Below are 24323 nucleotides of genomic sequence, written 5' to 3' on the forward strand. Positions count from 1 at the left end.
TCTTCTTTGTTTTATATAAGATTTGGTTCTTTGTTTCATGTAAGTCCTCACCCTTATTCTTATGGTTCTTAAAACATAGCACTGCATGAAAAAAATGTATGATTTGTGTGACGACACTGACTTGCTGGACTCATAATTGAAAGTGTGATAATGCAAATAACCCTAGGATTCAATTTGTCTCCCATTTGCAAAACCTTTTTTTTTTAAACAAAAACTGTTACTGAGCTGTTTTAACCCTTGATTATTGATAACCCAACTTGAACTGAATTGATCCACCATACCCTTCATTTGATGACATTTTTTAATGCGTGAACGGCAGGATTTACAGTGTCCCTCTTTGCTCTACTTGCAGGGGAAGGTGAAGGCGATGGAGGACGTAGTGGAGGAGCATGAGCAGTACCTGGAAGCGGTGAGGGAGCTGACTGATTGGCTGGCGTCCGCCAAAGAGGAGCTCCAGCGCTGGTCGGACACGTCAGGGGACCCCGCCTCCGTGCAGAGGAAGCTCTCCAAAGTGCGGGTGAGGAGGCTGAGCAGGAAGTGACAGAGGGCTCTTGTGTGCTGAGAATAGCCTGGGAGTCCAAATCCACAGCAGCAGAATGCGACAGTCTGCTTCACTGAGAACAGCCTGTTATTTCATAGAATGTATTTTATAGACAGTGATTGTACCTTGCACTTTATTTACTATATTCACATATGATACTAAAGGCTTGTGCTCAAAGAGAGACCTTCCATATACAAAAACAGCCACATTTTGAGCACAAACAGTAATAATACAGTAAGCATGCCGGATAAAATTGGTTAATGTGTGTATTTTTGTAACAATAAAATATCAATGTGATCGATGGGTATTCATGTAATAACAGGCTGGGAACAGGAGCTGACGTTAACATTTGAAACTGAATCGCAAACAGACAAATGGCATAGGTTCCTTCTATTTCTGAGCTTACTGTATATTTGAACACACATTGCTTTGTAAGAGACACGGTATCATAGATCTTCTGAGAGATTAAATGTTATTGTATTTAATATTCTGCACAACATATAAGAACAAAGAAAAATTATGGTTTTTTTCTTTGTATGTCTTCCCTTACAAATATGCAATGTGTGTCTATGAGCTTTTAATTTACTTCAGACTGGAGATATAATTGAAATAATATATTTCAGTAATCGTATTTTTAGTACGTTACATTGTTGCTCTCCTCTGTAATCAGAATGAAGTATGATAACATGTGAAACATGTCCAGCTCCTATGGGCTCAGTAGCTGAAAATGATTTAGCCTCATTGGTTTCCTTTGGATTAATACACTCCTCTCCCTGTCACTGCCAAGCTGCCAGTGTAAGTGTTTGTTTTTCACAGTCTCTGAACCTCCAATAGCACATTTCCCATCAGACGGGAGTGAGAGCGGGAGAGGGAAGGAGGGAGTGAGGGGGGGAGGGGGAGGGGAAAGGAGGGAGGGGAAAAAAAAGACCCGCCGCAAATAGCATTCACTGAGGGCTGCGACAGCGCCAGTTACCGTAGCAACTTTCCGCGGCAGGAGCTGATTGATTCCAGGCAGCGGGGCCGGGAGCGGCTGAGCCGGGTGCAGAGGTGTGCGGCGGCGGCGCGCGAGCACACGGCAGCCGCGGGCTGCGAGCTGATGGACCGCGAGGAGGCGGCGCTCCGCTGCGCCTGGGAGCAGTGGGAGGGGGCGGCGCTGCAGACGCGGGACGGGCTGGAGGGCGCCCTCGCTCAGATGGCCAGCTCTGAGCGGGAATTCAGCAGCCTGGCGGCGCAGCTGGAGCGGGACCTGCAGGAGTTTGACGGCCAGCTGCAGGACTGGAGCCGGCGGCTCGCCCAGGTGGAGGGGAAGAACACCAGCGAGGAGGCCGTGCAGGGCTGGCAGATCGCTAAGGTACCGTGGGCCGGCCGGCCCTTCCATGTTTCTTACAGTTTTCTATCTGCTGTCATTGGGGAGTCCGGGGTCGTTACTGTATAGCTCTGTAGCGGAGCTTTTCCCATGCTGTTAAACATTTCTGGAATCTTTTTCCGTCTGTGACACGAGCAGAAGTCTCTCGAGCATAATTCCGCCACAGGAGTTTACACTTGTAGTCAGCTTCCGAGTGTCGTGCATATTTTTTTTCCTCACTTCTTTGCCTACTTCTGCGCATAAACAAGCGGCGGATGTTTTCATCAAGTGCGCAGCTCTGCGTTCTGAAACGCCTCCTTCTTGAGTATGTGTCGTTCGCCTGTCCTTTTCTTCTCCACTGCCGCTTCCTGTATCCTTGGCTTGTTTATGTTCGTGGCTGTTTGGGCCGCCAGATTTTTCCCGCAGCTGCTGTGCTCACAGCTGAATCCATGAGGAGCGAGGAGAGCGTTCAGTGGCGGGAATGGGGGAAGCAGAAAAAGGCCTTTATAAGGAAATCATGACTCGCCCTTGTAAAATGCTGGGCATGCCGTTGGAAGTAGGAGCTGCCTCTTGGCAGTGTCCTCCATTGTAAACAGAACACAATGTTGTTATATGAGTATTGCCCAATGGGTGTTAGTGCATCTTCCCTACCAATGTAGCAATACACAGTGAAGAGCAGTATATTCTGTTTACAGGGGGACATGTACCAAGAAATACGTCCCACTTCAAAAACATAGCCAACATTTTATAGGCACCAGTCAGGGTTTTCTTTGGAAGGAATAAGAGCATGCTTTCACCGCAGGCAAAGATAATCATTGAGGGGCCACTGTTTGCTCTGTGTCATAGTAATGCTGATTAACAGGAGTTCCTTCTCACCCTGCACTCCCTCACATGTTTGTGTGTCAGGACACCCTGGAGGGTTTGCTGAATGTGGAGCCCATGTCGGACAGCCTGAAGACCCAGCTGAACGACCTGTGCCGCTTCTCCCGGGACCTTGGGGCCCAGTCGGAGAGAGTGTCCGCTCTGATCAAAGAGTACAACAGGTGAGCGAGAGGTCAAAAGTGGCTGTTCTGTGCTATGGAGTCTAAATGGTTCCTGTAGTTTGCATGTACATAGGTTTCACTGGGTTTGCTATATCCCCCCAGAAGAAATCAGAGCAAATTTAATCTTCAGCATTTCTAATCTAGGGAAGCCTGGTCATAATATCATTGCACATATGTACATAACTGTGTGTACTGCTTCAAATATTGTTTTGCATATGTGCAGGAAAGCTGAGAAGAGTATTCTGTGCTAAGTATGTAGATTTATAAACTTGAGCTTATTTCACACAGCGTGATTTTCCATTTTCCTTTTGTTCACTTTTTATTGATGTAAGCTTGTGATGTGTTTTGACTGCAAATAGAAACTAGCTGAACATGGAGCAGTTCTTTCTGTTGTAATATGTTCATTGATCGCAAATTATTATGATAAAAACACAGGATTGTGTGCGGTCATTGTTGCTGCATCGCCCCTTTTAGCTCTTTTATAACTTAGAGGATGTTTTTCTACATTTGCAGCCATCAGAGCTGCTGCTATTAAAACAGCTCTCAGTTTACCTTATTGCCTTCAGACAGATTGCACAGTACCTTCCCCTGATCTTTCTTTGAGTTCGCACAGGAGTGCTCACGGGAAATAGAAGTCGTTTGGCTTCAATATGGTGCTGTCCGAATGTAAATAGTTACTGTTGCTATAGTCCTTGATATTTCCGTTGCTTCTCCCATATGTTGTAAATAGCAAATCATTTTTTCCTCTTTTGTGTCAGTAACTCCTCCAAAGGTGATGTTCTAGAAACTGAAACCTCTGCAAACTGAAACTTGTCTTGCATGCAGTTGTACGATTGTTGGTTTCTGAATATGTGCAGTGATAATCTGAGTTAAGATGCTATTTTGTGAGCAGAAGCAGTTTAAAGTGGTGACTTTAAATACCTGTTCCAAGAAGACAGATAAGCGTACACAACTGCCAATAAGCGCTATCTACAAGCGGCAGCGAGTTCACTTAGCTCACCTCACACCCCCCCCCCCCCCCCCCCCAAACAGTCTCAGCCTCCAGGCCGCTCGGGAGTGCCAGAACAAGGAGAAGCTTCTGGAGCAGCGGTTCCGAACGGCCTTCCGAGACTTCCAGCAATGGCTGGTCAACGCCAAGATCAACACAGCCAAGTGCTTCGACGTGCCCCAGAGCATCGCAGAGGCCTCTGCCGGCCTGCTGAAGATACAGGTACAGTACGGCTGTGACAGGACTGCTGTTACTGTGAGACAGTTATCACCTTGCGGGATGTCGGCTTGTGTGAATCTTATTCACTGCGTTTAGCATATATAGTTCACAATAGCTCCTTTATATATTGTTCCAAACTCACAGACTCTATTTAGTAAGCTATTTATTGTCAGATCGGTTGAATATGTGGAATAATTTTTTCCACTGACAGATCTGCCAGAGATTAATATGGCTTTATAAGGATGATGTAATTGCATGATGTAATGATTCCGCTTCCTTACAGTTCAGGATTGTTCTCAGCTTCTATGGAATGTAACTGAGAAACAGAACAATAAAGCCGCCCGTTATAATCTCATCACAGAACACATAGGGGAATATGTCTGCTTTGTTACACTGTCCGTTCCGCACATCAGAGGCACACTTGGCATCAGTCTCATGACTGCTGTGTTCTTTTGGTCTGACTCCTCCCACCAGGAGTTCCTGAGTGACAGGGAGCAGGGGCAGTCCAAGCTCAATGCCGTGGTGCTGAACGGGGAGCTGCTGAGCGGCATAGTGGCCAAAGACAGAGTGGATACCATTCGAGCCAAAGTGACCAGTGCCAGAGATGACTGGAAGAGCCTCATGTCGAACCTGCACAAAAGGGAGACAGCCTTACAGGTAACAAACAGGCTGCCCTTCCTCTCTGTAGAGCTGTCAATGGTTGTAGGATGGGCTGTGACAGTGAGTGTGCGCATGTATCTGTGATGGGCTGTGACAGTGAGTGTGCGCGTGTGTATCTGTAATGGGCTGTGACAGTGAGTGTGTGCGTGTGTATCTGTAATGGGCTGTGACAGTGAGTGTGCGCGTGTATCTGTGATGGTCTGTGACAGTGAGTGTGCGCGTGTGTATCTGTAATGGGCTGTGACAGTGAGTGTGCGCGTGTCCGCAGCTGCGTGACAGGTACTGACCGCGCCTGTCCCTTTGCAGAACCTGCAGTCTCAGATGCGCGACTTCGAGACAAGCGCCGAGCCCCTGCAGGAGTGGCTGAACGGGACGGAGAGCGCGGTGCAGGAGAGCAGCACACGCCTCCACGACCTTCCAGCCAAAAAGCAGGAGCTGCAGAAGCTCCAGGTAACACAGAGGGACTGATTAACGCCGCTGTCCTCACCTGCTGCGACCACTCCCCCCATTAACGCCCTCACGCTCCACCTCCTGGAGAAGATTCCTTTTTTCAGTTCATACCGTGCATTTTTTTGCTTTTGAGTAGTGCTCATTAGGCATCCCTGCTCAACTCTGAAGCCCGATTTTCGCAGGAGTGAGAAAAAAAAAACGACCACTGTGTGACGGCTGGCTCCTCATCTGTGCTTGTTTTGGAGTAGATGAACCTGAAGAGAAAGAAGCTGCATTTAAAATGTTAAGACCACAGTTTTGAAGCTGTCTGCAGCAATTAACTGTGGCATAAAGACCGAATTAAATTATTTCAGCATTTACGCGGTCAAATCATACGGCCGTTGGATACAATAGACAGCTCGTATCTGAAATCAAATTCATCCCTCTCTTTTGTCACAACAACTGTTGATAGGTTGAAATACTGCTTTCAGAGGGAGATAAGAGCAGCAGCTATTCAGGGAAAAATTGAAGAGCTGGAAATAAAAAATAAAAGATAATGCCCAATATAACAACCTCGTCACATTGCCTTATCGCTGCCGTTTCTGTGTGTTTCTGCTTTGACAGGTTTTGTGCTTTCTCTTTTTGCCGCCTTTCATTTTGTCTGCGCTTTTGCAAGCCATTCCATCTCCCCCGAGCTCTCCGACTCAACACCCCCTACTCCCCCCACTCCCCTTACTCCCCCCACTCCACCTCCATCGGCACCCATTTCGCCCGGAGCTATCGCCCTGTGCGGCGTTCACCATATTAACCCCCTCCTTTTAAAAAAAAGCGCGCCTTTAACCCCCACCCCCCCTCCCCTCTCTGATGAATGGATGTTAATTGGCTCGTTGCTGTGTGGCATGCCCCTGTGATAACCTGCCTGTGCTTCACAGTCTGTCCTTGAGGAAATAGCCTCACAGGAGTCTCAGCTGAGCCGGCTGAAAGAGAAGGCTCACCTGCTGTGGGAAGGACAGGCGACGGGAAAGGGCTTTATGCACCGCGTCGCGCAGCTCTCAGCGCAGTATCTAGCTTTAAGCAACCTGACCAAGGTAATCTGGCGCGCGGCACCCGCCGGTGTCGCCGCGAAGGTTCGCACGGTGTTAGCATCCTGCGCTAACCTCTCCTAACCAGATGAGCTTGCAGAGATCCTCAGAGAGGAATCCGTTCCCTGACGCAGTACGTGTGAAAAGCTACGTCTCCTTTAATAGATGTAGCAGCTTTTCATGTGTGATCTTATGCACCTCTTGCACCCAAATGTATTCTGATGTATTTATAGAATAACATTTGTGATTGCATGTATATAAAAGTAGCAGTAATATAGTCAGCATTAGACATTTTTTGGCATACATTTAAATTTTTTTTTTCCTTGTATGTTCTTTTTTCGTATTTTTAAATACATTAACATACATTACTTTTTTGAAAGGGGTGAAACACAATTGTCTCTCCCTTCTTCAGTCAACGAGGCAATTACCTCAAATGGCTTTACATTAATATGCAAAGGTGAAGGTCTGCTGTAGAATACAACTGTCAGTGGATTTGTGCAAAAAAAAAAAATTCTATTCTTCCCGTTCTCTGCCACCTCATCTGGATTGGATGCCTAGTAAATAGATCTCGTTTGCTGTGCTCCTTTAATTTATTCTGCTTCTTTGTGACTAACAGCTACTGTTTACGTGATATGTAACTACCCCCAAATGCAGATGTCCTTTCAACTGCTCATTAGATCCGACATGGTTCTCTGTGATTAATTAGATCTCATCTGGAACAAAGCACCGCAATTATGGATATTGTTGCCTTGCTTTGCCGGATGAAAATTAGGGACTTGTGAAATGATGAATTAGTGTAATTTATATATTCATTTATGTATTTTGTTAAAAGTTTTTGAATTAAATATATTTTTAAGGTAAAAAGCCACTGGTTGATTTGCATGATTGATTAGCTTAACTTGACAAGCTGTGATTTTGCTGTTTTTGTCAATTTGAAAACTATAGAGTTTTCAAAGTAATCTGATCTGCAGTAGAGAATGATGCTGTCTTTCTGGGTGGAGCTGGATTATAATGAGTGGGGAGCAATCTGCCTTCGGTATTTGGCTGTATGACGGTTGTGAGAGGGTTGTGTGATGGTTTTGTGAAGGGCATGTGATGGTTGGTAGATAAATGGTGTTTGAGGGGGGTGTTATGGTTGTATGACGTGTCAAGATTTGTGGTTTGTTTAAATTGTTTGTTGAAAAGGGTTGCGTGATAATGTTGTGCTGGCTGATGGTTGTGTAATGGGTGTGTGTTTGTTGTGTGAGGGTTACATGAGGGTTGTGTGACAGGCGTGCGATGGTTGTGCGATGGCTGTGCAGGTACTTTCCTGTGGTTGTCAGCTGTATGATGGTTGTATGATGAGTGTGTGATAGCTGTATGAAGGTTATATGAGGGATGTGGGACAAGAGTGTGATGGTTGTATGAGGATTGTCTGGTGGGTGTGTGATAGGCGGTGCTTGATGGTTGTGTCATGGCTGTGTGATGGCTGAGTGACGCTGGCAGGCCAGCTGAATGCCCAGGCCTCTGACAGCAGGATGTGCTGTGGCTCTGCAGGAAAAGGCCTCTCGTATCGAGAGGATCGTCAGCGAGCACCAGCTCTTCTCACAGGGTCTGAGGGAGCTGCAGAACTGGGTGACTGATGCCAACCACATGCTTCAGACCTACTGCTCTCCCACTGCGGACAAAAATGTGCTGGACAGCAGGATGATCAAGCTAGAGGTAGGCCAAACTAATGTTGTGCAATTTCACATTTTTCTGTATTTTTGTTGTGTCTGCTACAGTAGTGCAACTGAACCAGCTGTGTCTGTGCCAAAACCAAGACCAAGCGGTATAAGTCCAAGAGCAAGACTAAGACTAAGAGCTGTGAGACTGAGGCCTGGATTCAGTATAAATGCAGTTTATTTTGTTTCTAACTTTTAATAATGAATTTGCACAACACAGTGTCATTCATTAAGCTGTCACTGGCATGTTGTGTGAGAATCAAAAGACTGTAGCACTCCCTTATTATAGACAAAGCCTTATTTTAGCAAAGCTACTGTCAAGATAGAGGCAGAAATTTAGACATGTTTAATTCATATTTGTGTTCAGATTAAATAAATAAGGCTTTGTGCTGCAGTGCAGTAGAACAGGACGCTTCAGAAAGCAGGGGGAGGAACACGGCTTGCCTTTGTGGTTTCAGGCCCTGCTGACGGCGAGGCAGGAGAAGGAGATCCAGCTGAAGATGCTGATCACTCGGGGCGAATCAGTGCAGAGGAACACCTCCCCCGAGGGCGTCCCTGTCGTCCGAAAGCAGATCCAGGACCTCAAGGACTCTTGGGATTCCCTGCTGTCCGCCTCCATCCAGTGCAAGAGGTCGGGGGTCTTCCTCACAATATACCTCCTCCTCATCTGCGCTGTCTGATCCAACACTCTATGCTCTGAGGGCTTAGGAAGACTATGCAGATGGGACACACGGTGATGCCAACACATTGTGATGACTTGTACTCCTCCACAAGATGTCCCTGACATGTGCTCTTCACTATTTATCTTCAGGCTTGCATGCAATTTCTTTCCACAACAGATGGAAATATGGTGACATCTTGAATATAGCATTGTTTCTATCAGTGGTTCCCAAACTGTGACTCAAGACCCACTGGTGGGTTTCAAGAGAGGTGGAGGTGGGTCACGAGGTATATGTGAAAAACACGTGATACCCCCATCACAGAAATTATACACATTTATCAGACTAAACACTGACCTGGTTAGTGGCTATACAGTTATTATCATATGTGCTAATAACTATTATGTAACATTTGAATATGTTTGGCTACATTCTGATAATTTTTGGGTCGCAGAAAATGTGTTCACTCCTGAAAACATCTATGACCGTGGAAAACTGGAGAGCCCCAGCTTTGAGTGGTTATGGTGCACTCCACATATGGGAATCACTGATAGAAGCATACGTTTCTCACTGATAAAAATGTTCATTGCAGAAACAGTGCAAACTTGTATAAAATCATCAGTTTAACCACCAACAATGAGCACGTTCCCTGTTTGTTCTCCTGTGAAGGAGTCAGTGCACTCAGGTCACAACATGGTGTACTGTATGTGTACTGTAAATGTGTGCGGGGGGGAATTACAGTGTGTGGATGTGATTTTCTTCGGCTACAGTCAGCTGGAAGGTGCCCTCTCGCAGTGGACCAGTTACCAGGACGACGTGCGCCAGTTTGTGAGCTGGATGGAGCGGGTGGAGGAGAGCTTGGGCAGCACAGACAAACAGTACTCGGAGATGAGGGACAAGACTGCAAATCTGGGCAAAGCCAAGGTGCCCACCATCTTGCCTTTCCTTCCCTAACCTTTTGCAAACTGTGACGTCACTCTATCACTGCAGTGTCCACCAAATTTGTTACTACACGCTGAGTTCTGAATGAGTGTTCAGAGTGTGTAGTCATTACGTTTAATTATCTTTTTTTGCCGTATTGGCTCGAGTTGTTTAGATAATACGGTACGTTATGCCTACAGCTTCCTGCTGTTAATTGTGACTCTATTCACAGTTCCATTTGTCTGCTAATTCCTCCAAATCTAAAAACAAACCCGAAGCGAGTCATGTTGAAATCCCTGCTGGTAATCAGACTTCTGCAGCCCATCTGTGGTGAGTGAATCCCCAGGCCTGACTTAGAGGGCTCATCTCTGGGCGTGCTGTGGTTTTCAGCTGCTGTACGAGGAAGTCCTGAGCCACAGTAGCACCCTAGAGACCATCGGGATGAAGGGCTCCAATATGGCCGAACACTACGTCACACAGCTGGAGATCCAGGACCTACAGGACCGCTACACCGCCTTAAAGGACAAAGCCAAGGCACGTGTATTACTTTCTGTTTATTTTACGTGTAGTATTGTGATGTGTTTGGATTCTGTGGTCTAGTGACTGATGTATGGTAGTATACTTGGCTTCCCTTGTCTTGCCAGGTTGCACAAGTTAACTGGCTTTGGTCAAATACAGGACCTTTATTTTGACCTTTAGCCTTTACACAGGCATACAGACCCCTGAATAACAGTTCCCCTACAGTATTGCCAACAAATAGAACACTTTTCTGTATGAGTTTTCCATATTATGCTAGAAATAGGAAACATTTTATTTCTACGAATTGTCAGTTTATGCATTTTTTACAGCACTAGTCATATAAAATACATAAGATAATACATCTTCCAGATGTAATTTCTGTCTGTTTTTTGTTGTCTATCAGGCTGCAGTTTGTAAGGCAGAGGAGCTAGTCCTGGCCCACCAGGAGTACCAGCGGGGTCTGCACATGTTTGAGGACTGGCTGGAGCAGGAGCAGGAGCGGCTGGGCTGCCACTCCCAGCTGGAAGGAGATGTGGAAACCCTGGAGAGTACGCTGCAGGAGCTGCAGGTTAGGAAGGACCCACTGCAGTGCTCTCTCTCCCTGTAGCCCCCCTTCCCTCTCTCTCTCCTTCCCTCTCTCTCTTTCCTGCTGTAGCTCTCTCAATTCAATTCACGTCAATGGTGCTTTATTGGCGGGACAAATGAAAAGCAGTGTTGCCAAAGCAATGATGTAAACAATATTAAATTGAAATCTCTCTTTCTTTCTCCCGCTCTCTCACAACCTCTTGTTTCTTTCCATTAGCTTTGCCACATATTGAAAGAGTGGCTTCATCAGCTAAAAAATGATAGATTGCAGGGAGGGTCCCATAGCAACGCCTAGAGCTACTGTGGAGTTGCACTGTATATAAAGTCACCTTGTGTATTTCAGTGATTGCTTTCTGGCTCGCTCTTTCTCTCTCTCTCTCTCTCTCTCTCTCTCTCTGCCTCTCCCTTCTTCTCTCTCTCTCTGTTTCTTGCTCTGTCACTCTCTTTCTTTCTCTCTCTCTCTCTTGCTCTCTTACTCTCTCTCTTTCTCTCTCTCTCTCTGCCTCCCCTCGTCTCCTTCCTCCCTCCTCCCCCCCGTCTTCTCTCTCCGTCTGTCCATCCTTCACTCTTCCTTTCTCTTCTTTCTCCCTAAAATTAATTTCTTTATGCTTTAAAATGCTTTACTTGCATGGGAAATGTACCGGTGCTGTGAAAGCCATGGATACCAAACAAGCTACAAGGAACAATAACACCATACAATGTGAACAAAACGAAGTCAAACTAAGAACCCCTCTGTCCCTTTGTGTGTCTCTCCCCCCCCCCCATGGGACAGGAGCTGCAGGTGCGCTGCACCGAGGGCCAGGCGCTGCTCACTGCGGTGCTGAGCAGCCGGGAGAAAGTCATCCCCTGGGGGGTGCCACAGATCGAGGACCGCGCCCTGGAGACGGTGCAGCAGGAGTGGCGGGCGTACCAGGCCCGCCTGGGCGAGAGCCGGGCGCGGCTCAACAGCGCCATCACCAAGCTGCGGCAGATGGAGCACAAGTTCCAGCACCTGGACGAGTGGCTGAAGGGCATGGAGGGCAAAGTCCAGCTGCGCAGCCACCGGCGCTCGGACAGAGCCACCAAGGAGGCCCAGCTGCAGCTGCTGCAGGTCAGGGGCTGTGTGTAATGGAGACCAATTGCAGATCATGAAAAGAAAAAATATTAAAATTACTTTTAGTCTGCTATGAGCTGGAGCTTTGACCACGGAACCACAGCAATAAAAGGGGAAAGCCTTTTTCTGGTTATTTATGAAAGCACGGTTGTGAATTCCACCACTTCTAAATCATTTAACTCTGCGGTAGGCACCTCTGGTCTCTGAGGGCACTGAGAGTGTTCACAGCTGTATGGATTGAGCCTTTAGTTGGCCTGTGTGCCAGAGTCTAACAATGCAGAGGCCATGAAGAAAGCTTGCCTTAGTTTGATTGAGCTAAGCACACGTGTGCTTCCGCAGCGCTGGCAGGAGGAGGCGCTGGTGTACCAGGAAGAGGTGGAGGGGCTGAGCGCACTGGCCCAGCAGGTTCTGGAAGAGACCCACATCAGCAGCCGGGTCAGCGCCCGCGCCACCCAACTCACCGCCCGCTACCACGCCCTTCTGCTGCATCTGATGGTAAGACATCCTCCGGCATAGAAACGTTACCCTGCAAGTAAATGCGGCCATTTCGGGGAGCGTTGAAGCAGTGAACAGTCTGCTTTTTATATTTTTATTCTTCTCTATTCTTCTCCTCATGTGCTTCTTTTTTCCACATTACAATCACTCTGTAACATCACACAAGCATTCATTGACATCACACACAGACACTCTCACGCCATGCTGTACACACAGTGTGTTATCATGACATGGTTTAGTTCATTTTATTAAAGGATGTGCATGTATGGTATTTACTTAAATATCCTCATCAAGGTGGATATGAAGATGAAAATGTTTCGCAAAAATGCGATGTATCACATAAAGATTCATAGATTTTTTTCTTTTGAATGGGGTTTTGAACTCCTACATATAAACAGAATTGATCATTTTTAAAGTGAAAAATGCATTTTGCTTCAGTTCTTTTTTCAGCTGTATAATACTCCAGAGATATTTGTTTCTTGGGGAGCAGGGGTGTTGAACAATCAGTATCGTCAGATATCTTCTTTATATGTTATCGTCTCTCGGGAGGAGAAAAATCAATGGGAATTGTGGTCAGAGGCTCAGCCGATAATTAAATGCAACAGAAGGCCAAGTCTCACTTTGCGGCCGGGGGTTAGTGCAGCAGTGGATTGATTTTTACACCTGCAGTAACACCTCACATCTCACAGCACCCCAGAGATGTGTGCAATTACTCTGTGTGAAACGTCAGCGTGCCATATGGATCTTCATCAGGAGCTGTTACTGCCGCCTAGAAAGGTGTGTGTTTGGCACGCACACTAATTGGAGCCACACAAATGGGATTCGCAAGTCTGTCAAGTAATGCATCAAAAAGCATTCTTATCCCCCTTCCTCTACCCTGGAAAAATTGCCCATCTCAGGCTTGCCAGGGAGCTCCTGCTAGCAGTGTAATGCTAAAGGAGTCACATTTTCATAATCTGTGGTGAATTTTCAGGACTGTTTCCATGAAAGGTGCAATGCATTTTGCACACCTTCAGCTGAATCCTTGTAACAAGAAAGAAAAAAATCAAAATGAAATAAAACACTAGACTTAGTAGTTTTCAAGAGTACTTTGCGATCACCTGTAATTTATTTTGATGCAACAGTTTTGACATTTTGTGATCACACTCTAACTGCAGTGCATTTGCAGCAGATTTGGGTCTGTTACCGTGACCGTGGCTCTCTATATTTGACCAGGGTAGCAGTGTGGCATAGTGGAGCACAACTCATAACCAAAAGGTTGCTGGTTCAATTCCCCTCTGGGGTACTGCTGCTGTACCCTTGGGCAAGGTTCTTAACCCACAGTTGCCTCAGTAAATATCCAGCTGTATAATTGGATGACATTGTGAAAACAAAAATGTAACCAAATGTAAATCGCACTGGGTAAGAGCATCTGCTAAATGCCAATAATGTAATGTAATGACTCTGTGCTGTTGCAGGAGACCATTAAGCAGCTGCAGGAGGAGGTGCGCTGCATCGAGGAGGCGCAGAGCGTCTTCAGCACCTTCTCCGACTGGCTCAGCACGGCGCAGAGGAACTTCCGCACCGTCGCCGTCAGCATCGACGTGGTGGACCGCGTCGCCATGGACAGGAAGATGAAGAAGCTAGAGGTACGAGCGCCCGGGGGAGCAAGCGGTTAACGTTCAGGCCAGCCCTGAGGCTGAAGAGGGTGGAGCAACGTATGGGAGGTTTCTGGGGACAAAGAGCACTGCATTAGCCTGGATTGACACAGCCTGGCTTTTGCCCTGCCTGGTTAGTTTGAGAGGTCTGCACAGCTGACTTTACACGTGAGCATACTACAGGATTACATGCCTCTGCAAGTCACTGATGCAAGTGCAGGATACATAAGCAAAGAGAGAAGGATACATGCAAATTGTTCCAAATAAAAAAAATATAGTCAAATAGAAAGTGATATACATGCAGCATTCAGTTACCTGAATGCAGACCTCTTTCTGCAAACACTACCCCTGGCAGGTTACATTTTTTTCTGAGGCATTCCACATTTTTCTCATCCAGCATTGATTTCTATAACAATGATGCACAAACTACATGGAAATCTCTGCTCCGCTGGGTTTCGCGCCAGCGTGACGTTCTCGCGGGGTGGATGGTTTGGGGAGTGGGTATTGATTGCGCCTTTATGAGACAAACCGCAGTCAACTTTAGAGGAAGCTCGCAGGCGGACTTGAGCCCCCCCACTGCGAGACAAAGGAGGAAGAAGCAGCCGTGTCAGGAGCCCGCTGGCACAGACTGTGTAATTGCTCCTGTGCCCTTGTCTCTCACCCCCCAATTCCCCATCCAGCTTAGCACTGGAGTAATCCATGTCAGGGAATCGATCTTTTCAAACAGAGGCAGGAAGCAGTGGAAAATCCCGTCCTTAAATAGAGCTTGACAGCATCATTGTCTCATCTTTTTCCTGAAATTAGCTTGAATGGAAAATGGTTTTATCCTGAAATGTAGATGGATAGATAGATGGATGGATAGATAGGTAGATAAATGCACACATTGGAGTTCATTTGTCAAGAATGCTCTCATTAGATGAATACAAGGATCATACGGAAAGACAAAAAATGAAAAGGTGGAAAGCATACATGAAAGAGCTTAAAGCACTTTAGAAGTGGTTGAATTGGATACAGATAGAAAGCGCTTCCTCTCAGCACAATTCTGATTTGTCCTGAGAAATCTTGCATTTAGGTGCAGTTACTGTATGAGGAGTCTTTGTTTCTGCAGTCTATCACAAGAACGAATTTTTTGATGTAAAGGCAAATTTTGTTGTGTTACAGATCACAATAGGTTAGGCTGTTCAAACCTCTTTTTTTGAGGCATTAAGAGTGTTATGAAGATGCGGCTGTGTTTTAATAACACTTGCTGAAAATGAATGACGAGCTAAACTTCCCACAAATGATGTAGTGGAAGCGTCATAATATACCGCATTGAAAAAGTGAGAGCAATTTGCATCATGGTGTGGTAAAGTGGGCATCATGCCATTAAACACTGAAAAATGTACCTATCAACAACCTAGAATGGCCTATTATTGCACTGCTTTCAGAGTAAGTAATGCATCTAATATGGCGCTCACAGACAGCAATGGTCCATCAGGAACAGCAGCATACAGTAGGAAGTGGGGCTCTTATCCACCTTTGTTTAGACAACAGGCGGTTACTGATGAAAGGTAGCTGATATCATATAGAGGGCATCCAACTGAGAGGGGTGCCAGTTGCCGTGGAAACCCCGCGGCAGCCCTTTTTAAGGGCTTGGTAATTGGGCCCTCCTTTACCTCTCTCACAATGGACTCCAGGATCTGGCGGTGCACGTGTCAGCAGCCTGGCGGATTTCAAAGACACTCTCAGAAAACTCATTTCTAATACCCCTGTATAGAAGCCTCCTGAGCCTCTATGGCTGAACTTGCTGAACTCAGTACACTGAATATCAAATCAGCCGTATCACATCAGAGATTAATGAACTTCCTTTTAAAACACTTGTAAGTGTTGTTTGGTTTCTTTAACAAAGTCCAGATGCGTTGAAATACCAAGATTTTGGTCATTACTGGAGTGGGAAATAGTTCATTTGTATTGCAGTTGGTGTATGTGTGGCAGACGCATTCCGGCCAAGGGTGTGTGTGTGTTTGTGTGTGTGGCTGTGTATACATCTGTGTTTGTTTTGGTATGTTATTATAGTTAGTTGTGTGTAATGTTGTCCTGGATCAATCAGGCTCTGCAGAGTGACATGGAGCTGGGCCACAGCTTCCTGAAGGCCATGCGGGAGAAGACGGAGAGAGCCATGGCCTTCCTGGAGGAGTCTGAGGCGGAGCAGCTGCGTGGGGAGGTGGACGCCCGGCTGTCCCAGCTGGAGGGGCTGATGGGGGCGCTGCGGGCAGAGTACAGCGTGCTGGAGAAGTGCATACTGCTCTCCAAGGAGTTCCTGGACAAGTACAAGGCCCAGGCCCAGTGGCTCGTGGAGACACGAGCCCTGCTGAACTCACCTGTCGAGCCCAAAGCCGAGCTCTACCAGAAGAAGGCCCAGTTAGCCAAGTACAAGGTATGCAGTGTAAATCTGACAGTCTCACCTTGGTAGTGCCATTCTGACAGTGTAACTGTGACGGTGTAAACTGACGTGTATAATGCTAATACTGCTACTCATGGGGGTGCCACTGTCTAACCCTTGACAGTGTGCCTGAAGGTGTAACCTTGACAGGTTAACCCTGACACTTTAAGTCTGACAGGTGATGTTGTGGACCACCTCAACCAATTGCTCTGTACCCAGTCAGTGGAAAACAAGGGAACTTAATATGATAGGTGTCGTACTGCTATCCTAGAGTATGGATCATTTGCTGGTCCACAGTAATTTTTGATTCAGTCATTTAGGGGATTTTTCATATTTGTGATATTTTGCCTCAAGAATGCATGCATGCTGCGATGTGGGATCATAACAGTTCAGCCATGTACGTACAGGTGCGGTAAAAGGAGTGTTCTTTTCTCCTGCAGACTATACAGCAGACCGTGCAGTCCCATGAGTCAGCGGTGAGATCCGTCATTGAGAAGGGGGAGGCCCTGCTTGACACCGTCCGAGACCCCACCGTCAGCGAGAACATGACCAAGCTGAGGACGGACTTCCAGGAGCTGTGCGCTGCAGCCAGGGTAGGGCCTTGGCATCAACTGCAAACCTGGCAAAGTATTGAAGGAAAAAAGAATGAGATTGTAATTTTCTCATGAGAGTAGAATGTTACTCAGTCAACAGATATTTCAGATTTTATCATTGTCCATAAATGTGTGTTAAGCTTCACATTTTCTGTCACCACAGTTATACTGTAGAATTACAAGATTCTCTAACTTGTTAGAAACACTCATCCCGCTTCTAATATTGTTGACTCCTAATGGTTTTCTGCTTGTGTTGTACTCTGCCTCACTTGTAAGTTGCTTTGGATAAAAGTGTCTGCCAAATGAATCAGTGTAAATGTAAATCACAAGGGTCAGAACCAAAGAGAAGCACACACACACATCCTCAGTTGTCCGCGTTGTTCAGCGCGTCGCGGTGACGTTTTTCACGCTGCTGATGAACGCTCTGACACCCCGGTGCGTTGCTCTGCCTCGGCAGGCTCACGTGCGGAGCCTGGCGGAGAGGGTGAAGGAGCACGAGTCCTACAACGGCGAGCTCCAGGAGGTGGAGAAGTGGCTCCTGCAGATGTCCAGCCGGCTGGTCACTTCGGACTCCATGCAGAGCGGCAGCCTGGAGGTGGCCACGCAACAGCTGGCCAGACACAAGGTGACCGCTCACTTGGGGGGCGCAAACACGTCGGCTCGGCATTCAAATAGTGGTCCCTGTTCCCTGTTTTTCCCTGTTTTTCTACCACCACTGCACTTGCAGTGGAGTCATCTGTGGATCGCATTGTGTCGTCTGAATCATGTTCATATTCAGACATCCACCTTATGCACTATGCAGCACATGATGAGGCCTTTAAATTCAGATGATTTTATTTTACTTATAAAAAATCGGCAAAGAAAAAAAACAGTCAGTTGACCCCAACCTTTGTGCTTAATGTCAATACACTGCTGGACTTTGCAGCATATACAGTCCCAGTGCATGAATGTGTGACTTTCCCTCAGGCCATAATGGAGGAGATTGCGGGCTTCGAGGAGCGGCTGACGAGTCTGAAGGAGAAAGGAGACGACCTTGTCGGCAGCTGTGCGGAGCATCTCCAGGCCAAGATTGGGCAGCAGGTCCAGGCTCATCAGCAGGGCACCCGAGACAGCTACTCCGCCATCTGTAGCACAGCCCAGCGTGTGAGCGCCCCTATCGCCAACCCGCCCCCGCCGGCCAGTCCAGACTGCCAATCACATTCTCATGTTGTTTTCAACTCTGTCGTCTGTGCGGGTGGAGAGGTGACTCACTCAGTCTGTCTGTCTTTTTGTGTGTGTGTGTGTGCGTGCCTGCATATGTGTGTGCTTGTATGTGTGTGTGTGTGTGTGTGTGTGTGTGTATGTATGTGTGTGTGTGTGTGTATGTGTGCGCGTGTGTGTGTGCGTGTGTGTGTGTGCTTGTGTGTGTGTGTGTGTGTGTGTGCGTGTGTGTGTGTATGTGTGTGTGTGTGTGTGTGTGTGTGTGTGTGTGTGTGTGTGTGCTTGTGTGTGTGTGTGTGTGTGTATATGTGTGTGTGTGTGTGTATGTGTGTATGTATGTGTGTGTGTATGTATGTGTGTGTGTGTGTGTGTGTGTGTATGTATGTGTGTGTGTGTGTGTGTGTGTGTGTGTGTGTGTGTGTGTGTGTGTGTGTGTGTGTGTGCGCGCAGGTGTACCAGAGTCTGGACCGCGAGCTGCAGAAGCACGTCAGCCACCAGGACACACTGCAGCAGTGCCAGACGTGGCTCTCCAGCGTACAGGAGGAGCTGCTGCTGCATGCTCAGCCCCCCTTCAGCCAGCAGGAGGCGCTCAAACAGGTCTGTAACCCAGGGGGTCCATCAGACTTTATGACCCTTTGTCAATGTCCTAATGAGATGTTCCATTCACTTCCACCAGCTTTTGACGCAGGATCAGATTAGGTTGAATAAATTTTGCCAAGGATGCTTAAGATGTTTGGGTGGGCAACAATAATCTGAGGAAGAGCCATGTTGAGTTATGTTGGCACACAATAAACCTAAGTACTACTTATAATATGTATACAGTAATAAAGAATGCAGCAGACACCAAACTCTATATCCTGGACGATGAGTATCATGGAGTTTGGATCTGTGTTTCTACCTGTACAGGTGAAGCACGACAGGGCTCTGCAGGAGCAGGCCAGCACCTACCTCGATCTCGTGTGTTCAGTGTGTGACCTGTCTAATGAGACAGTGAGAAGCACAGCAGCAGAGATCCAACAGATCAAGCTCATGGTGAGTCAGACACATCGATTGATTGATTAATTGATTGAGACACACAATATCAACCCAGTCCTGGATATTACTTGATACTTCTTGAGTTTAATTCATTCTGTAGCAAATCCTGTTATAAGCCTCTCATACAGGAGGCCAGTCTAGCAGCTGTCCTCTGTCTGAGCCCTTCATCCGTAAGGTAACATTGGTACAGATAAAAGCTTAACTAATGTTGTGGTCCATCCAGATAGAGGAAAGGATGTCAAGATCCCAGGACCTGGCGGAGAGCTGGAAGGAGATCAGAGAGCAGAAGGTGGAGCTGGTGACCCACTTCCAGGACCTGGAGCAGCAGCTGCAGAGCCTCAACAGGAGGCCCGCCGAACTGGAGCCCAAGATTGCACAGAACATGCTGGCCCAGGCCAAGGTAAGGCAGCAGGGGTAATGGGTTCATGGGCCCACAGCCCAGGAATGAGGCCGTAGATTCACAACATTTTTATTTTTAATAAGACGTATGGTGCTCTGTTGTTTTTGCAAACAAAAACAAGCCCTTGGGCAGAAATTCTTTAAGTATTTGATAACCACACAGGCACAAGAGACACCAAAAAATAAAAATGCAAAATGGTCAGCTTTCAGAATAAAATGTAATCAATGGATTCTTCTTGACGACAGGCAAAAAAAGACAGACATGTTTAAGCGATATAGTCGTCCTCAGTGCACTGTGCGTTGTTCTTAATAAGTAAGTTATTCTATCAGGCACCACCTCAGAGAGAAAGCAAAATGTTCTAGACCTCAGTGTGTATGAGGTCCCTGGTGACCCGTCCTCTATGTACCTCAGAGTAACTGCCCCTCCTGAGATAAGGAGACAGGTCTGCCATTTTCTCTGTCTTGGACCTGCGCCTTCATACATGATGAGCCTGTTGGAAATTCCTGCAATGGGAGGGGCATGTTGGCCCGTGCTCAGAATTTGCATAAAGGATTAGAATTGCAGTCAGATGCTTTATGCTAATATGCCTGCAAAAGAAAAAAAATCCACTCTGCTAGAATATAACTCATTAACGCTCATTTGGCTAATTAGAGTCTTACAGGCCCCTTATTGTTTGGGGAGGTAATGACTGCCATCGGATCCAGATTTATTGATTACAGTAAACCAGCAGACCTGAAGGAGCAGACTGTCGGAAGCTTGTGTCCGTGCCCCTCAGGCAGACTGTGGCATGGCTTCAGTCGAATGAAATGCCTTGATAGACTGAACCCTTTGAATCCAGCCCTGTTTATTCACCCTGACAGGAATTCAACCAGCAGTTGCAGGCCAAGCAGGGAATCCTGACCCGGATGACGGAGAGTGTGAACCGGCTGACAGAGGGCCAGGACTCCCCGGAGCACACGGAGATCGGGCGCCTTAGCCACACCTGGCTGGATCTATGCCACCAGGCCAACAGGCTGCTGAGCCAGAGGGAGGAGGACCTGCAGCGGACCAGGGACTACCACAACTGCATCAGCGCGGTGGAAGTACTGTTCGACCAGGTGTCCAAGGAGTGGGACAACCTGGCCAGGTAGGCTCACCTACTACTCCTAGATTTTAAAACACCACAGAATTATACTTAATTGTCAATTTTTCGCAGCTAAATTAGGGATCTGTTTGCTCCCTCACACTGCAATTACTATGAGATAGGCGTTATAATTTTTTTTGTTTAATTGGGAAGGCTTAGCACAATTTTTCATGGTCTGACTTGGCTTTAATTTCTGCTTTAATTCGGTTTTAATTGTTTTTTATTAGTTTTTTCTAATTACTTTTCACCATCATTGCAAGTTTTCGTGTTCATTACTACTTCATTAAAATGCATTAATTCTGTTTTTTTTTCTCCAGAACGGACACAGAAAGCTCTTCTGAGCACTTGGAGGCTCTCAGGAAGCTGGCCGTTGCCCTGGAGGAACAGAGGGGCACTTTGGATGACCTGAGGGAGCACAGGCAGAAGGTCATGCACCGCCTGAACTTGGACGACAAGGAGCTGGTCAAGGAGCAGGTGGGCCACTTCGAGCAGCGCTGGGTCCAGCTGGAGAGCCTGATCCAGAGGAAGATCCAGGACTCGGTGCTGATGCTGGAGGACATGAACCAGGTGGAGTCTAGGCTGAGGGAGGCCCGTGAGTGGGCCGAGGAGCAGCAGCCGGCCCTGTCAGAGGCCATGAAGATGAGCCCCCCTCCGGAGCTGGCCCAGAGCTTCCTCTTCGACCACCTCAGCATCTGTAGTGAGCTGGAGGCCAAGCAGCTGCTCCTGGCCCAGGCCATGACGGACGCCGACAGGGTGCTGGCCCACCTGGGCCTGAATGAACGGCAGCGGCTGCAGCAGCTTATCTCAGACACCCAGGCCGAGGTGGAGTCCCTGGGCGCCAAGGTGGTCCAGAGGAGGAAGTACCTGAGCAAGGCCTTCACCGAGAGGACGCAGTTCCTGCTGGCGGTCGGCCAGGCCATCGCGTGGGTCCAGCAGAACGAGCGGAAGGCGCTAGCAGAAGAGCACATCGCCCTCTTGCCCGACGACCTCAGCAAGCAGGTGAGGACGTGCCGGAACGTTCAGAGCAGCCTGCGGACGTATCAGAGCGAGCTCACCTCGCTGTGGTCGCAGGGGAGGGACCTGATGAAGGACGCCACGGAGGACGAAAAGACGGAGATTCTAACCAAGCTGCAGGAGTTGCAGAACATCTTCGAGACTGCCCTGCAGAAGTGCACTCAGCGGCTGCAGGAGCTGGAGAAAGCCCTGGTGTCCAGGAAGTATTTCAAGGTGGACCTGGACAAAACCTGTCAGTGGCTGAAACAGGCCGACATTGTGACGTTTCCTGAAATCAACCTTATGAACGGTGACACAGAGCTGAACCTGCAGCTTGCAAAATATCAACAGATATTAGAGCAAGCCACAGAATATGAAAACCTCCTTCTCATTGTCCAGAGAGCTGGTCAAGAGATACTCCCCACTCTAAATGAAGTGGACCACTGCTATTTGGATGAAAAGCTGAATGCCCTCCCACAACAATACAACAGCATTTTGGCTTTGGCTAAAGAAAAGCGGGAAAAAATCCAACAGGCCATTCTTGGGCGCAAAGAGTATGCCTCCTTTATTGAAGTAACGCATAAAGCTCTGAAAGAACTTGAGGAGCAGTTCACTATCTTGGGAAAGCAACCCGTGGGCCTGAGGACGGAGGAAGTCGTTAACTTACAGGATGATTACAAAGCTCTCCTGGTAGATCTGACAAATCTGGGTCTTGCAGTGAGTGAACTGAACCAGAAAAAAGAGGCATTTCGCAGCACCGGTCAGCCCTGGAGACCGGAGGAGATGGTCATGCTGGTGAGCCTTTACAATGGGCTGAAGAGGCTCATCGAGCAGAAGATAGAACATTTAGGCGACACCCTGGAGTCCTTCGAAGACCACAAAGCCATGGCCACGCAGCTTGACTCCGAGCTGAAGGCCACTAAGGAGCAGCTGGTCAAAGTCAACGCGGAGACTCAGTCGGCCGAGGAGAGGCTGAAGAACTACCACTCCCTGGCTGGGACTCTGCAGAGCGCCAGCTCCCGCCTGAAGAGGCTGATGGAGCAGATGGAGACCCTGGCCCCTCACGTGGACCAGGCAGCCCACGAGGCCTCCAGGCAGCAGGTGAACCTGTGGCAGGAGGAGCTGCAGTCCCTGCAGGCTGCGGTCGGGGAGCTCATAGTGGAGTGCGAGAACCGCTTTGTGCAGAGCAAGGACTTCCAGACAGAGGTCAAGCGCACCCTGGACTGGCTCCAGCAGGTCAGAGATGAGCTGGGCGTGGCCGTCGTGCTGGACGTGAAGGTGGAGAGGGTGCAGGAGGAGATGAGGAAGCAGCAGATCGTGCAGGAGGAGGTGCAGTCCAGGCTGAGAATCGTGGCTGCCCTGAGCAGCAGGGAAAAGCAGAAATACACCAATGCCAATGAGCTGGTCCCTGCCCATGTGGATACCAGCCTGGAGGAGATGGCAAAGCTGGAGGCTGATGTCCAGCAAGCACTAAGTGCCAAACAGGCAAGTTTATCCACCTTAGTCTTTCAAATTAAGGTTCCCAAAGAAAATGTACGCTTGGTCCTGAGCGTGCACTGTGTATGCTAGTCTTCACTCCAGCTGAACTCCCAAATAATTTGGTTTAATTGAGCTATTAACTGAAGGCTGATTAATCTGCCACAAATTGTTTGTGGAAGAAATTTGTGGGCAAATAAAAAGATGCAATTACATTGTTAATTCAACACTTTTTCTTTAAAATTTAGAGTGCTTGTGTCAAATTACCTTACTTGTTTAATTAATTGTCTAAGCCTGATGGAAAGACTAATCACTCTTTATAAATAAAATTGAGTACCTGTCTGTGCTACTAATTTGCACAAATGTAAATTAATTGAACAGAATGAGTCAAGCAGTCAATCAACAAGTGAACAAATGGAGCAATGAATATGTGTCTATCTCTTAGAACCAGGCACTAAAAGGCATTTTTGACAGCCCACATCTGTAATGAAGAGTTAATACTTGTTAATTTATGGCAAGTCCAAGTCAGGATTCATTTAACAGCTAGGCCCAACTTAACAAATTGACAGTTCAGCTGCAATGAACACCTGCACACACAGAGTACCCCACAGGACCAGGTTTTGGGAACACTGCATTGAGGTGTACATTCAGACTTTACATTTACCTGCTATACAGCAATGCAAAATCCACCAGTTTAGCTTTCTGCTGTCCCGAACCTCTTGTTCTGCAGATCACGCTGGAGCAGGCCCTGTCGTTGTGCCAGAAGTACCATTCCACCATGCAGTCTGCGTGCGAGTGGCTGGAGGACGCGGTGGCCTTCCTGCAGCAGGCCAGCCTGGGCGTGGACGTGGAGAACTACGAGGAGTGCCTCCGGCAGCAGGTGGACATCATGTCCACCGAGCAGAATTTCCTGGGCCACTTGCAGGAGCTGGAGGCGCTACCCCCTCAGCTGGAGAGCCTTGTTAACCCCACCACCAACGAGCAGTTGAGACAGAGCGTGGAGTCCGCACAGCTGAGGAGTGTGGAGGTCAGGGAGCAGCTGCAGTGTCACCAGGACATCCTGCAAAGGTACAAGCCTGCCCCAAAGCCAGCCCCCTCAAAGGGGGATCCCTGCTAATGCCAAATTCCATGGGCTTTTGCTGAGAGTATCTTTAAGGTTGTA

The 24323-nt window shown here is 47.7% G+C and overlaps 1 protein-coding gene across 11 annotated transcripts in view; it reads left to right on the forward strand.

Annotated features, from left to right (window-relative positions):
• LOC118791878 (nesprin-1-like) overlaps positions 1-24323 on the forward strand; it is a 142568-nt gene that overhangs the window by 52264 nt on the left and 65981 nt on the right. For 10 of the 11 annotated variants that reach the window (XM_036549356.1, XM_036549360.1, XM_036549357.1 and 7 more), the window contains 25 exons: positions 353-517; positions 1536-1892; positions 2793-2929; positions 3962-4139; positions 4611-4793; positions 5103-5246; positions 6158-6313; positions 7844-8008; positions 8469-8641; positions 9440-9593; positions 9981-10124; positions 10513-10677; positions 11467-11784; positions 12127-12282; positions 13740-13910; positions 16009-16335; positions 16782-16934; positions 17392-17559; positions 17901-18077; positions 18585-18731; positions 19041-19166; positions 19393-19569; positions 20430-20695; positions 21010-23170; positions 23892-24229. In XM_036549356.1, the coding sequence (XP_036405249.1) occupies positions 353-517; positions 1536-1892; positions 2793-2929; positions 3962-4139; positions 4611-4793; positions 5103-5246; positions 6158-6313; positions 7844-8008; positions 8469-8641; positions 9440-9593; positions 9981-10124; positions 10513-10677; positions 11467-11784; positions 12127-12282; positions 13740-13910; positions 16009-16335; positions 16782-16934; positions 17392-17559; positions 17901-18077; positions 18585-18731; positions 19041-19166; positions 19393-19569; positions 20430-20695; positions 21010-23170; positions 23892-24229 (6806 nt within the window). The remainder of the gene's footprint in view (positions 1-352; positions 518-1535; positions 1893-2792; positions 2930-3961; positions 4140-4610; positions 4794-5102; positions 5247-6157; positions 6314-7843; positions 8009-8468; positions 8642-9439; positions 9594-9980; positions 10125-10512; positions 10678-11466; positions 11785-12126; positions 12283-13739; positions 13911-16008; positions 16336-16781; positions 16935-17391; positions 17560-17900; positions 18078-18584; positions 18732-19040; positions 19167-19392; positions 19570-20429; positions 20696-21009; positions 23171-23891; positions 24230-24323) is intronic. The other variant, XM_036549362.1, reaches the window with a different exon arrangement.

Source organism: Megalops cyprinoides, chromosome 17 (genome assembly GCF_013368585.1).
Source record: "Megalops cyprinoides isolate fMegCyp1 chromosome 17, fMegCyp1.pri, whole genome shotgun sequence".
In the NCBI taxonomy this organism is placed as follows: Eukaryota; Metazoa; Chordata; class Actinopteri; order Elopiformes; family Megalopidae; genus Megalops; species Megalops cyprinoides.